The 16,340-nt window shown below is 39.5% G+C and overlaps 1 protein-coding gene across 2 annotated transcripts in view; it reads right to left on the bottom strand.

Annotated features, from left to right (window-relative positions):
• The window catches only part of ctdspla (CTD (carboxy-terminal domain, RNA polymerase II, polypeptide A) small phosphatase-like a), a 44,283-nt gene continuing 27,943 nt past the window's right edge, over nt 1-16,340 (bottom strand). The window contains exons 3-8 of one of the 2 annotated variants that reach the window (XM_053611459.1): nt 15,810-15,842; nt 8,568-8,669; nt 3,748-3,804; nt 2,161-2,253; nt 1,674-1,859; nt 1-412 (exon numbers count right to left, since the gene is read on the bottom strand). In XM_053611459.1, the coding sequence (XP_053467434.1) occupies nt 287-412; nt 1,674-1,859; nt 2,161-2,253; nt 3,748-3,804; nt 8,568-8,669; nt 15,810-15,842 (597 nt within the window). In that variant the 3' untranslated portion in view covers nt 1-286. The remainder of the gene's footprint in view (nt 413-1,673; nt 1,860-2,160; nt 2,254-3,747; nt 3,805-8,567; nt 8,670-15,809; nt 15,843-16,340) is intronic. The other variant, XM_053611461.1, reaches the window with a different exon arrangement.

Genomic DNA, 16,340 nt, shown 5'->3' with positions numbered 1-16,340 from the left:
TATATATATATAAAGTCAGAACTTAGAAAAACTCTTGTTCTGTGGCAAGATTAGAAACATATGCTATGTACATATTATCTGTGCAATTGTCTCTGGGTGGCATACGGTCCAATAAACGTCAGACTGCACACGGAGGATTTGCCCATGTAGGTGTTTGAGATCCATCCGTCGTCCCCCGTTTGAGACAATAGCGCTGTCTAGATGTGACAGCTTGGCCTGACCAGCGATGCTGGAGTGTGTGTCTGGTAGAGCCATATAGTCTCCGTATTGTAACTGTGTGTCAGTGCTACCTAACCCTCAGGCTCTGTAACACACTGTAAACATCCTGCTCTCTGCTCAGACCCTCAAACAGAGGCAGCAAGTCCAACAGCTCTGTGTCTGTCATGTCATCAAACCATGATTGCACCGGGACCTAAAAGGTAAAAAAAAAACAACAAACCCACACACAACACAAAAGAAACACACAAGAGTTAAAAACAAACCAGGATAAACCTGTAAGAACATAAGAAATGGGAGAACTCCAAAACCTTCTACTGCTACTACAAACTACACGAGCATGGGCTCATTTTCTATACCAACAGCTCTGAGAGTAGTTCCTGCTACAGTAAAGGACATGTTGATATTGCTGTGGTATAGTCTATATAGTTGATGCTCAACATAATCTAAGATGAATAATAAACAAATAAATAAACAAATATGTTATCTAGAGATGCACCAACGTATCAGCCGATAAAGGCTATTTTTCACGCTATGGGCCATCGGCCGATAGTTTAAAAACATCCGATGATCAGGGCCGATTATATCCTGTCAATCAAAAGAGGGCGGGGAAGCACATCGATTCCATGCTGTGTGTAAAGAAGATGTCTCTTGTGTGGAATGATGACAAAACTGCAGTTTTCAGAGATTACAGAGTAATCTCTGTAGTCTCTGGACCGCTAAAATTTTACACCGGAAGTGAGCAGAAGTGAAGCGGGATTTTCAGCGTCGGGTCAAATTCTCATTTTTCCCGCTCTGCTCGAGCTGAATTAAAGCGCCAGTACAAGGTTGAAAGATTTAAATGAAGATGAGTTGACAAAAAACGTAGTATATATTGCACAGAAAAATAGATTTGTAGAGTAGTATATTTCATATCCAGTTAATGTTAATATATAAAAAAGTTGATATTATATATTAGCAGTTTGATGTCAGTGATGAAGTAGAAATGCTTTTGTTTGTGGAGAGTGAATGTGAGACTAACAGGAGGTTTTTTAGAATTCAGTCAATGTTAATATGAATTAATAACATTTAGTAAGTTAATAAATCTTCAGAATGTAGTTCATGTGTTCATGTTAATGTGAGTAATGTGTTTTCTGTTTATGAGACCAGTTACTGTGTAACAACTTGTTGAAATGGAGAGAATAAAGTTTTTATTTGCATTTCCTTCAGAATTGTGGAATTAATTATTATTCATTTAAAAGAAGGCATAAAAGGCAGAACTATCGGTTATCGGTATCGGCCGATATCACTCTGAATAATCGGTTATCGGTATCGGCTGTGAAATTTAGTATCGGTGCATCTCTAGTATTATCCCTTCATAAGAAATAATAAAACAGTTCTTGATAGCGGTGTTTTTGGACTGCACTGTTCAAACACAGATGACATTTCTGATTGGTAGGATTCAGGCTGAGACATACAGCGTTCTCCGGGTGGAAGATATACGAGGCCGGCGAGTTGTCCACTATGATCACTTTGCTGAGTTGTCGGCCCAGCCGGCTGAGGTCTTTGACGTAGTTCCCTCGGTGGAACACGCAGGATTCCCTGAAGAGGCGCGCACGAAACACACCCCACTGATCCAGCAGATCTGCCACGGGGTCAGCATACTGCACACACACACACACACACACACACAAGCTCTACTTTTTACATTTCTTATGCTACTTATGTATGCATATTTCGTCTAAATGCAGAATTTTGTCATTGTTTTGGAGAATGCTATCTTATAGATAACCTTAAGACAAACATATTCATACTAAAAGCCACAAAATACCAATTTTGATTTCATGGGGACTTCTCATTGCCCGTAATTAGTAGCAACAGCAGCAAAGAGATCACACTGCATACATTCTGTGTTCATTACGTCCTCTCCTGAGGTGTGTATGTGTGTTAATTAGCTAAGCTTACCTTAGCTAAGCTGGCTGTGAAGAGCACACATTCGAACAGTTCACCCATCTTCTGCAGAAACTCGTCCACATGAGGTCTCTTTAACACATAGACCTGCCGGCAAAACATGCAACACAACTGCTGTTCAGCAACACGCATGGACGTTTACACTCGGATACACTCTTCTTCTTTCCTCTCGTGCACAAGATGTTTAGTCGCTGCAACCCAGCACAAGTAATCGAGAACAGGCCGAGCCAGATACACAGAGCCTATCCTGGATTACTTGAACCAGGTAACAGCCATCGACACGACATTGACGAGACATGGTGCAGGAGGCGGTTCTCATGTAATGTACGTCTCACTTACTGACTCGCTTACAAAACTGTCTGAATCTGCTGACATGTCTTTATAACCCTCCTCTAATTCCTCCTACATGCTTCCATATACGATAAAGTAAATCCAACAGCAGAACAGAAAATAAAACTTTTAAAGACATATATGAATTACATTTAAGATACTACTATATATTTGTCTTAAAACACTTAATAACAACAACCCAGTATACTAACAACATCCCATATGCTAGTAAATAGCATAGCAAACTATTAGCAAAGACGTTAAAGTCAGCCTGACTTTCTCCATTTAAATCTATTGAAATATTTAATGTAGAATAATAAATAGTTTAATATGTCTTTAATGGTACAGAATATTCATTAAAATGCCAGGATACCAGGATAAATATACAAGATATGCTAATTAAAACGCCCTATCTTCTCAGAAATCCCTAGCTAGTTTAGTCGGCTAGCTAACTGTTAATAAGCTAGCTCACGTTTGTCATATTTGAACACGAGACTTGATTTTATAGCAATATTCTAAGCAATTTATTTATTAGTAACCCAACTTAAACAAGATATACCACCAAAATCATGCTCCTGTTCATCATTAACGTTAGTGAAGTTAGCTTGCTAGGTTATTTTAGTCATTTCTGTGGCTAAAAGATGGAGAACCATGTAAAGTTTTTTTGTTGTATTTGAATTGGGCAGTTTATGGTAAGAAGGGATTTCACATGCTTGTTTTTAATACTGTGCATTACTAGATTTAATGTTATAATTCAAAACAAAGCACTAATTCGGTCTCTGTGTTCAGTACCAGGGCTGGCCAATATATCGATATAATATCGATATCGTGATAAATGATTACATGATACATTTTTCTGAGATATCGTTGGTATGGTGTATTTTTTTTATATACGTTTTTAATATTTACAAATTAATTGGTAATTAAGAGATGCCACTGTCTTTAAAGGCATTAAAGAAAAGTATCGTAAAACTCAGTTTATCTACATTTTACTACTGTTTTGCAGACAGTTTGTTAGCTAAATTATATACCGCAGTATGCATCATGTATCATAGAAATGTCCTCAAGTATTTCCCAGCCCTATACAGTAGTTACAGCTAGTTAGTTAGTTAGAGTTACATTTATATAGCACTTGTAAGGGCCCTTGTAAGGGCGCCTTCGTGTACTCTACACTGCACCGTGTTACAATCTATAACCACAGGATCATCTCTTGACATTCTCTGGTGCCCGCGCTGACAGACTTCACATTACCTGATGGACTGTTCCATCGATTTCCACAGGAACGATGAAATCTGCATTGCTGATTGGCTGCGGGAGCAGAACACAGACGTACAGATTAAAATCACTGGCAAAACAGATAGAGAAGCAGACATCGTGGTAACGATGTCCTGAAAAGCTGGGTCTATATCAGATTAACATTTAACATATTTCCTGATCGGTTACATTTCTATATTGTATGCCGTTAATCGCTGTCATGTTAAAAGGGTGTTGACAACTGACATCAGCCGATACCCATGGTATTTTCTCTTTCATCTTCACTAAGTGCACTAATTTCAGTGTTAAGTAACCTGTTTCACGCCACATTTCACGCCACAGTGACATTTCTGAAAGTTGATGCGGTTACGAGAGCGAGGATTTTAAGTCTGAGTGTTTAAGAGGCCAAATTAATAGAGAGAGAGAGAGAGAGAGAGAGAGAGAGAATTCAGTGTGATGCCCGCTTAACTATTTAACAATGATCTTTGATGTAAAAGCAAGCTTCGTGGAAATATGCTCAAAGAACAACACGTGAAATGACAAAATGTCCAGTAGGGGGCGCATGCGCTCCACGCAGCGTATACACAAGGACTTTCTGAAATTTCACCTTCCAAGAAATTCCAACCTCAAACAGGACATTCCTCATTTCCGGATGTTGTTTGTCAATTATCAAAACACGCATTCTTGTACAATTTGTGCTTCAAACGTCCTGCGAAACATCTCCGATAAATTCACGAGTATGAGAGTCATAAAGCCATGACACTCTGGCTAATCGTTCACCCTCGGATTCAGTCAAGTCAGTGTATTTGAATTATTTCTGCCCTTTCATCAAACGCACTGAGCGAACAAACACTTCAATTAATCCATTTTCTTACAGGCTTCTCCACTTCTCTGCATTGATTTCTCTCTCTGAACTGCATGTTTGTTTCTCCACTTGACCTTCAAGTGAGCAGGCACAAAATCAACTTCTTATGTGGCCCTCAACAGGCAATTAGAGTCAGCAAGACCAGACCACATCTCGCACACTTCAGTTGATGGTGGGGGGGTGGGGGGTGGCGCGCTATTTTTGTGGGGACATGGCTGTATAAATTGTACCCTCACGTGGCTGTGCAGTACAGTACGTCTCAGGGACACGCCCTTTGGGTACAGTCCTCTGTACTCTTTCATGTAATGTGTGTGGGTGGCAGAATGGGTGTATTTGTACATGTGCTGTGTGTGTGTGTGTGTGAGGGCGCGAGTAAGCATGTGTGTGCGCACAAAGGCATGCATCCCTCGCTCCTTCCCTTTCTCCGGGCCTCTCTCTTTTAGCCAGCACCTCCCTTCTCTTTCCTAAGCAACGAGACGAGCTGCCAGGCAGACATTTTGAAGGACACACTGCTGTTAGACAAAGAACTTTACTTTCACTCACATTCTCTTGAAAGTCACTATAAACAGTACAACAGAACAGTGTTCTGTGTGTATGTGTGTATCTTTGTGTGGCCAGTGTTCTGTATAATGTTCTTTATAATCAGTGAGGAGTGTGTGTGTTTACATGTCTCTGCGTGAATATTTGCGTGCTTGCTTGAACTCATAAACATGAGACACTTTCGCCTACTTCCTGCTTTCGCCCCAAGTAAGCGCAGGCGCACATCTCTCGCTCTTTCTCACGCTTTCTTTTGGTCGCTTTCACTCACACGTTTGTACTACTTACCGGCCACTTTAATAGAAACACCTGTAAGCGTGCTCATGTAATTATCCAATCAGCCAATCACGTGACAACGCACGTGAAAAGTTGGTTTGAGGATTTCAGAAACTGTTGATCTCTTGGGGTTTCCATGCAGAACAGTCTATAAAGTTTCTTAAAAAAAAAACCTTCCAGTGAGCGGCAGTTTTGCGCCTTGTTCATAAGAGATGGCAGAGGAGAATGGGCAGACTGGTTTGAGATGGACAGGAAGGGTATGGCAACTCAAATAAGCACTCTTTACAACTGCGGTGAGCAGAAAAGCATTTCCGAATGCACAATACTTCAAAACCTAATCTAAGACCACATCAGGTTTCACGAAAAGGAAAAAGGAACATGAGGCTACAGTGGGCACACGTTGACCGAACCTGGACAGCTGATGACTGGAAAAACACTGTCCTTTTCTGTTTATATACAGTAAATGGTAAATGGCGCACTTATATAGCGCTTTTATCCAAAGCGCTTTACACTGTGTCTCACTCACCCATTCACCAATGGTAGCAGAGCTGCCATGCAAGGCGCTAACTTACCATCAGGAGCAACTTGGGGTTCAGTGTCTTGCCCAAGGACACTTCGGCATGTGGAGTCATGTGGGCCGGGAATCGAACCGCCAACCCTACGATTAGTGGACAACCCGCTCTACCACCTGACCCACAGCCGCCCATTTATATTCCCATTTATATTTCATATTAAGTTTGCCTTAATTTTAATAAAAACTCTTAAGCGGTCTTCCACGACACTGTGTTTCACTAAGGTATAAATACTTCCTGTATTTATACACAGCCACAGCTGCCAGTATATGAGTGTATAAGAGAAAAGTGTCTCATGTATACAGGTTACAGGTTTTTGAAAAGGTCTTAATGTGTGTGTGTGTGTGTGTGTGTGTGTGTGTGTGTGTGTGTGTGTGTGTGTGTGTGTGTGTGTGTGTGTGTGTGTGCATGTGCATGTATGTGTAAGTGCAGAAGATGCACAAGCTCCGTAGTGAAATAGGTCACTGGGGTGAGCAGGTGCCTCCTGACGGGAACCTTTTTTAGGCCCCATACAGGCAGTAAATCTCAGCAGAGGATTTCATTCAGCTGGGAGTTTTAATCTCACACTGAGTGCTAAACACACAACGTCTTCTGCGACCGAGCCTCGGAGCACTCCGCGGATTAGGACTGAATGTGAAATATTTTACTGTAGCGCTCAGTCTTGAGCTCATAGCTTGCATTCCATATCGAATACATCTGAGTGCACGAGTTTGCATCCGCTATATGGGGAAAAAGAGAAATGTATCTCTGTTTTACAATTTATCTACTGTATAGGAAATCTCTGAGAAGTTCTCCGTATCTATTTAGTGAAATTTATATCATTTAACTTAAAATAAATAAATAAATAAATTACTATCATTACCTTAGGATGCACTGCTTGACTATTTTTGTTAGTTATGATAATGAAGAAACATTAAACACACTAAAGGTCTTGATAAAAAATGCCAGTTTGTCCTTAGGGTACGCAAACATTTGCACTTGATTTTGCTTTAATACATGTTTTTGTAATAATGTGTGATCATCAGTGATGATTATGCAAGCTCCTTGTGGAAGAACATTTTATATTGCTGGTTGCGCAGATTCATCTCATAACATTCAGAAAGAATTCAGGGCTGCATCCCAAACCGCAAAAAGTGGTTAAATAGGAAAGTATTGCTAAACAGGAATGACAAACGGTAATGTATTGACAAACTGGTTAGTATAGTAGTATCTCAGTATCTCAGAGACAAGTATGACTGAGACAGTTACGGAACGGTCAGCGAAGTAAATTTAATCAAATCTCAACGCACCTCTGAAAACGATAAATGCAAACTAGCCTAGTGCACAGAACAAAAATATCACATCCGATCGCTTTTGATGTGTGTATTTTGATGACCTTATTTGTGTGATTACCTCCATATATGTTATTATATCATTTCTGTATTTTATTCTTCAGCTTGTCTAAAACATTAACCCAAAACTAAAACAAACAAAACAAATGCACAAATGCCTCACTCAGTACGTTTACATGGACGACAATAATCCGATATTAACTCGATACTCTGATTAAGAAACTAGCATGTAAACAGCAATTATTGATGACCTTAATCCGGCTAAAGTCATACTCGAAGTAAATACAAAACAAATTAAGACGTGTGGAGTATTCCTGTTTTAGTCGCATTATCGACGTGTATTACAGACATGTACACACCTTAATCACACTACTAACGTCGTGTGGGAGTTTTCACTGCATATTGCGACAGGACATGTACACACATGGCAGTGCTCAATCGTTTGGCGGCAAACAAGAGAGCACGGCTGTGTCCGAAACCGCTTAAATGCCTACTATATAGTAGGAGAAATAAATGTATCTCAGCTACTATGTAGTAGGTAAATACGCAGTTTGGGACACAGCCCATTGCTTCAAGCAGTCATCTATTTGCACGTATAGCATGACAAATAATTAACTGCACTTGAAGCTTTCGTAAAATTAAAAATAAAAACACCCCAAACTGTATATGGTACCATAACGAAGACCAACTGTATGTCGATACGTGAAATTCTGGAGGGAACGTCGGACGGTGCGGCGCGGGGACGTAATGAGGTGTGACATTAATCGATCTATGTTCTATGACATGTAAAACCTGAACATGAAAGGAATATTCTAAATGTGACTCATGTAAACACCTTAATCAGAATATTGTCTTATTCAGAATAAGGTCAATAATTAGATTACTGCTGTCCATGTAAACGTAGTCATTGTGAGTTCTCTAACTAAACAATTTGAGTAATGATACAAATGCCACAAGTAGGACTAGCTTCCGACCAGATTGGAGAACAAATAAGTATCTTACCTGCTCTCATAAAAATGCTAAAACAACATCATCTCCCTCACTGCCCTGCCTGTCACCACTTCTTTCATGCCTAAAATTAGGGCTGTCATAACAAGACTAATTTATTCTTGCCACCCTTGTGTCCACTTCACGTAGGATTATATGAAAATCTGAGCTGGATGTTTAGGTAAAAGGGCCTAGTGTGAAATGTCTAGACAAAATACCTCATGATGAGGTAAAGAGACCATGATGTACCTTAAAGGAGCTGTGTACCAGGGTCTCGTCAAGGTCGATCACCACGCAGTTCTTGCCATAGTCCGTGATGCTAACTTCAGGTAGGAGGTATTTGGCTGGAGACTGAGGAGATGATTCGAAGCGTACAGGACCCCAAGGACAGCGGAATGAAAAGGAAGAGACAGAAGAGGAGAAAAACAGTGATTTGTGAGGGAGAATGAATCAGAGTTAATGCCATTACTGAAGGAGATCTGAGTGGTGTTCAAACTGAAGGCTGTCCACTGTGCAAACCATGACAGCTTTATAGCTTTCGTTTCAGACCCAGGTCGCTCTTGACATTGGTCTGCTGTTACCTGCTGTGATTTTTCCGTGACTCAAGAGGCTAATCAAGAACATTATGACAATGGTGTTCCCACAACATTTACCTCCTTTGCCAAGTCATGGTGATTAACCACAATCTGGATGTATAATTAAGAAGGATAGTGAACATGGGCACAAGAGAGTGAGAGAGAAACATGACACCTAGCTCTAACGTGAGGATGTCCTCTGGTATGAAAAGCACACAGATGGCTTCACCTGAGGGGGTGAACACACACAGACACACACGCATATTTGTTCTCTCACTCTATTACCATGGTGGAAAGTAACAAACTTTCGTTACAGTACTTGAGGACATGGTTCTCTGTAACGCTACTTTTTTGCATATAATTAAATCAAATCTCATTATGATTAATTATTTTCGTTTTTTTTTTTTTTTTTTTTACATTTTTTTGTCAACAATCCAAAGTAAAAAAATTAAATACAATGGGCCTCATTTATCATTTATACAAGTGTTAAATGAGTACACCACGCTGAACAAAAATTTTTCTGAACTAAAAGGCTGATTTCCTTCATACTCGCGTGTGTATGTTGATCACTGGTAAAGTGCATAGTGCATTCCCAACACAGCTGATTTGCATATAGTGAAGCCCACCAAACTCCATAAAAGGTAAAGTGCACAGAGGGCTCGGCGCACGAAATGAACGATCAGAGTAAAGTCTGAAAAACAGAATTGGAAGCTATTTTGACTCACTTCTATGCCTGTAAAAATATTTCATAATGTATAATATTAATAATAACAAGCCGAGTCATTTATCCATGGCTTACGGCTATGCGCAGACAGACCTGTCTGTCCTCCATTTATACGGCGCCATTTCTTTTGTCATAATTGAATAATTCGTTTTAATTACCTGAATTTATGGGTTTGTGTTGGCTCATTTTTTCTTCTCCATTTTTTATATTCTTTAATGGTACTCTTAGTCCCGCACTTCTATAAGTCACTCTGGATAAGGGCGTCGGCTAAACCCTGCCAGCTAAACATAACAAAAATGAGCAATTTAAACATATAGTCTAGATATAAAAGTGCAGTAATTATATGACTTGAAGTCAACCAAGTCGAGCTTTACATTAGTTAGTCTTCTTATGCATAAATTTACACACACTCGGGAGCACTCAGGAGGAGGATACGAACGTTTTCGCTGAATTGACGGGATTTTCATGGATGTCAAAATTTTTTGTATAAACGCCCATATGAAAAATTTACACATAAATCCATTTGTATCCAGTTTGATAAATGAGGCCCGACTACGCCAAGTCTAGCGCAAAGTGGTTAGTAGCAATGTCTGAGACAGTGGAAACAAATGAGCCCACTTTATCTTCAATATTAAAAAGGCAAAACCCTTGCAGGTATTAGCATTTTACAACTCAACATCCAATCTACACAAACAACATTTTATACAGGTTCAAATTAGCTGGGTCAAAAGTTAAATGAGTAAAAAAGTCATTTGTAAAGCAATTACTCGAGAATTTTTTTCACCATATGACTTATTTACTTTTACTTGAGTCAAATGAATTATTACTAGCGGTAATTTCACTCAAGGACGCATGTCTTGTAGTCTGTCTAACAGCGAGCACGATGTATATAATACTGAATTATTTGCATCTACATCACAGATGCTGAAGTTATTTATGCAGCGTGTGGGTATAATATAATAGTAGAGGCTTGAAGTGTGTCTCTGTGTGTCTGTATTTGTATACAGAAGTACATCATTGTGTGTAAGAAGCAAAGGCAATGAAGGACGAACTGCATGCTGTGTGATGTATCTGTGCCAGCGATGCTGACCGTGGGGGGTCCTTATCCAACACATTCAATAATTAGCATACCAGCTTTAACTCAAGACATGTTTAAGCCTGACATCTACACAAAATGCGTTTCTATCAATTGTCAAACATGACTAGTTCTGTCCATTTTTGCTTGTAGTGTGTTGTCCACTATAGTCTTACTCTACACTACTGTCTTTTGGTTATTCATGGGGATTTGAATACAAATACTAATGACTAAAAATGACTATCTTTTGACAATTTGACAATTGACAATTTGGAAGCCCAATCGACTCAATCAATATCAAGATCCAACTACGTTGCATAAAGATGAATGAATGATTTTGAACGCTACTGTAGTTGTGTATATAAATCACCTGAATACCTTCTCGTGTGTGCGTACATATGCCAAGACCTTCAACAAGGTCACAAAGTGTCTGTAGCAGATGGGGGCATGGCTTGGCGTGGGTATGTACTAGAAGGAAGGTGTTTCCCTTCAGCCCCAGCAGTCTGATGTTCTCATCACTATCACCTGTGTCTTGTTTCACCCTGATTAGCACCTCTATATATACACATTCTAGTTCGTAAGCACCTCAATGTCAAGCATTCGTTGTTGTCGTGTTCGTGCGTTCCTGTTCGTACCATGGTCTCGCTCGTACCGAGTCTGCATGTTTTTCCATGTATCTCATATTATATTGCTCAGGTTTTTGGTTTTGGTTCTTGTTTTCACTGTATTTGCAGTTTGTCTGCACATTCTACAGTAAATATCTACACGTGCATTTGCCGCCTCCACAAATCCTTGACGCTGAGCTACATATATTTATGTGATTGTTCTGTCTAGCTCTCTTTCTAGGTCATACCCAAACAGAAATTGATGAGCGAGCCGGAAAGCCGTCCAGTCGTTTTGTTTCGAAAATGTTTTTGTCCCAAACAATAAGCTCACATGCACACTCATCCTGGGTCTACTCAGATCTCTGAGTGATTTCTCCAGTGTTTCTGTGAAGTTTAAAATCCAATGAGAACACGAAAACTTTTGTGACTTGCTTTACAACCGGTTTAACATTCACCATTCACATGTTTCTAGTAATATTTACAGCTTTACAAACCTGAGCCTTCGAATCCCTTGACATTTACGTGACCTTGACATTTACTGCAGCGCCGGTAAACAGATTGCCATTAATACCCTCGGCTAAACGATGTTAACATGACGTTTATTCAGTCGTCCTCGTGGTTTCTCTTGCACATTCCGTACAGAATACAGATGGAGGATTGCATAAATAGCAGGCAGTTGTCCTTATTTGATATCAAACTGCTGCATCATTATTTTGTCAAGCATCATTAGTTATAAATACAAAATATGAGAACCATCTGGTTGACATTTATCTCTTGTTAGTACACAAGCAGTTAGTTTCTTTTTCCTTGAGCAAGACAGCGATCTGAGGGAAACCGCTGTCCAAATTCCATTACAAAACGCAGAAGTCATGCAAATCAAATCAATAACATGGCTTGCACAGGCTGGCATAATTTTTTTTTTTTAAACAAAAAAACAAAAACAAATCTGAGCTGTTGCTTAGAATTGAGATGCTGGCATAGAGTATAAGAAATAACAACAACAACAACAACAAAAACCCACCTAAGAAAATGCTGTGGTGCGTATATGATTGGTCAGAGAACTGAAATTCTCAAGATTTACTATTGAATTCTGCTCTTCTCATCTTTTATGTAATTGATTATTATTTCTGAGTCATTTCTGGCCCAGAAAAAGAGCTTATGTTATTCTTTATGCTTTTATCAGAAGTGTTCTTCGTTCACCAGAGACACTTTCATGGCACGTTTTTTTCACAGAGATGATTGAGCACCATACATTTTGGGGTGCACGGTGGCTTAGTGGTTAGCACGTTTGCGCGGAGTTTGCATGTTCTCCCAGTGCTGCAGGGGTTTCCTCCGGGTACTCCGGTTTCCTCCCCCAGTCCAAAGACATGCATGTTGGGCTGATTGGCATGTCTAAAGTGTCCGTAGTGTATGAATGGGTGTGTGAATGTGTATGTGATTGTGCCCTGCGATGGATTGGCACCCTGTTCAGGGTGTACCCCGCCTTGTGCCCGATGCTCCCTGGGATAGGCTCCAGGTTCCCCGTGACCCTGAAGAGGATAAGTGGTATAGAAGGTGGATGGATGACACCACTATACCACCTTTCTATACCATACATTTTTAATGGTGAGTTTTATGGTTAAATTGTAAAATACAGAATATAGAAAGATGATCTCTTTTTGAGACATATACAGTATATATATATAGTTTACATTTTCACTCATTTGGCAATTTTTGAGCTTTTTCCTCGTTCCATTTTCCTTTTATTCGTAGGGCATCTAGGCCTTCTGTTGTAGACACACCCAACGTATAGTCCAGAGGTTGATGGGAAACCAAACAATATAGCAAGGATGTAGCAAAGCATGGAGGAATTCGCTCCTAACACGAATATAAGGTTGCTTCACGATGCACAGTCAAATAGTCGTATTCAGGGATCTTCTATCTGTGACCATTAGGCTCTCTGAGGCAGGAGACTGACACTACATTCATACTAGTAAGCGATAAGTCACATGTGTTGCTTGTAGTTTATCTCTCGTATTACTCTCGTCACTTGTTTTTTCAGTTCTGATGAGAAGCAGTAGTATAGCTTCTAAAGCTAACACAAAGTAAATAACACATGCACTAGTCTGAAAATTGCTTGTCTGATTTACGCTGCAAGCTAGACTTTGTACTGTACTTACTCTGTTGGCAGATTAGCAGTGATCTCTGCTACGTACATCCTTCCAAGCTATATTTATCTTCATAATGTATCTAGACACATTTACCGAGAGGTTGTGTATGATAGGATAAGAAGAAGAAACCACGTTCTTCTTCCAAACAGTTAACGGGAACTTATTACAAATAGAAACTAAACTTGCGAATGGGGAACTAAAGAAACATCGGACCACACAGTGAGAAACATAGGATTGATTCTTGGAATTAGTGGATTTGTCACTTTACCGCCTCATACTTAATTTGCGTAGAACTGAGAATGAATTCTCGCTTTGTCGCTTGCTAGTGTAAACATCACTGGAGGAACTCTTAACTGCTCACTGCATGTTCGGCTACATGTTAAAGATGGTAGCTAGACTTTTGCGTATGCTCAATGAAAAAAAATAATAAATCTTATGGAAAGATAAAAATCTTCTACGAAGAAAACAATAATGGGCTCCCAAGTGGCTCAACAGAAAAGCGTTTGCCCTATTGTGCATTTGGCAAACTCTCTCTCTCTCTCCTGTCAATCACAGTGACACCTGTCACCAACCACGTCCGTCTGTGAGCTCATGTATGTGGAAAAAGGTGGATAGCGCTTTCCTCTGAGTGTGTTACGCTGTGTCATGAGCAGCAGTTTGAAAAGATAGAAGGAAGCAAATGTTAGCTTTCACCCTCTCTGATTGGTAGCTGTCGTATGAGAATATTAAAACTTTTTAAAACAACTTTCAGTTGAAGCAAGGTTCTATCGAGTAATTTCTCTGCCACACAGGTCAAGATGTAATACTGTTTGTGTATTGAGGTTGCGAGATTAATTTATCCATTTACTGCATGATGTTGCCATATGGCAACAATTAATTGATCTCAATTTTTATAGGCAATAATAAAAAACTACAACTTTCCTATGAAAGTAGGAACTTTCTGAAACTGAAAATAGGGGGCATTAAATTTGACAAAAAAAAATAAAAAAATGCCATGTCACATGACCAGGAAGTGCTGTTTGCCGCATGGCATCTCAAAATTTGTTTAACGTTTCAAAATTCTGAAAGTTATAGTTTGGAAAATGCAGTAATCGGAATTGTAATCTCATACATTTTGTGTTAGCTTTGACTATATGATTCTGTCCACCATATACAGCAACAATTTACCAACTACTCCCGCAAAAAAAAAAGTTAACATTTTTTTAAAACTAATTCAAGTAATAAAAATCCATAAAACAGTTTTTGATGTAAATGTAATAATTCATGCAGTAGAGGGTTAAATTTCATTCAGCAATATAATAAAAGATAGAAACAACTTCATTTTATGTTCCAGCAGCTGAAAAATGAATCGACTGTGCAACAGAAAGGGCAAATACAGGACCTAATCTCAAAATCTATTAAGTAGATACAATATATGGTACAACAATACGCTGAAAATGGAGAATTTCCGAGAGATAAATCTTCCAGTATTGCAGCTCAGCCACTGCAGCGAGTCGGCTACCATCGGCACACGTTAACTCTTCCTCCTGTTTTACTTTTATCAATTGAATGATTTGTCTTATCTGTCTAAATTTATGGATTTGTTCTTTTATTGCTTTCTTATAAGTCAGTGGTTTTCAAAGTGGGGGCCGCCGGGGGCGCCCAGGGGGCCTCAACAATTTGGTGTGAAAAATAAATTCTCACTCTCAGACAACCACACACACATACAATCAATTCCTAATGTAATGTAATGTTAAGATGTAAGATGTCATTATTAATAAAAAAAAAAAGGGGGATATATTCAGAAGTCTGTATTTTTAATGTGTTTTAAAGACATCTTGCAAAAGGCGGGTCTCGGTCCAATGTTAATGCTATTTGGGAGGCCTTGCCCTGGAAAAGTTTGGGAACCCCTGTTATAAGTCATTAATGTGAAGTTTCTTTAAGAAATTCATAACATTTCCATGTGCAATGGAAATAATTAAGTGATTTAAACTTCTTCTAAAGTGATTTAAAGTTCACATTAATGAGATTCCTTATACAGACTCGAACGCTTTCATGAAATTATTAGTTGTTCATGAATACAACTCTTTTTTTTTGGTGTAAATACTCCTGCGAACAATTTCCGAAAAAATTTATTCACTGTTTGATAAATGAGGCCTGGTCTGAAACAAACTTTCTTGAAAGGTGTCGATAATTCCGGAGTAAGGAGCATGATGTGATTAGAAACCAGGTTTCTTACGTCATAATAACTTATATAAAACCCAGAGAATGGGTTAGGTGTGAACAGATATTGGTGCGTATATGTATACTGGAGAAATGGTCATGCAGGACAGACAGAAAGCAAAGCAGGCACAAGCAGGCATAGTGAGTAAGATATACATACATCTGGGATAGGGATGACCTGGACCTGATCACACTGAGAAACAAAAAGAGGGAGGGAGAGAGAAAGAGAGAAAAACATCAACATAAACAATCGGAGAATGTAAGCAGCGAACAACATCAAGCTGCTTATAGCTACAGCTAGGCCATGAACAGGCGTCCTGTACTGAAGTGTAAACTGATTCCCTCTGTTTCAAGGTTCACCAAGTTCGCATGCATTTATGCGCTCCTTTTAAAGAGAAGGTGGTCCGAAACAAGGTTAGCTCAGAGCGCGTGCACTTGTAAATCGGTGGGACATTCCGCTGCAGAACGCGAGGCTTTTGCGAGTAAACACCACTCGGTAACGTGATCCCACTCGCACCCATTTATAGCTGTGTGTACCTGTCTTGGCAGCATGCGTGCATGTTTGTGGAGGAATTGGTAGCGTACCCTGGGCACGGGGTTGCTCTGTGTATGTGTGTGTGTGTGTGTGTGTGTGTGTGTGTGTGTATGTAGTGGGACAGAAGAGAAGAGGAAAAGACACACCAAAAAAAAA

Source organism: Ictalurus furcatus, chromosome 23 (genome assembly GCF_023375685.1).
Source record: "Ictalurus furcatus strain D&B chromosome 23, Billie_1.0, whole genome shotgun sequence".
NCBI classification, from domain to species: Eukaryota; Metazoa; Chordata; class Actinopteri; order Siluriformes; family Ictaluridae; genus Ictalurus; species Ictalurus furcatus.
This window is presented reverse-complemented; position numbering and strand designations above follow the sequence as displayed.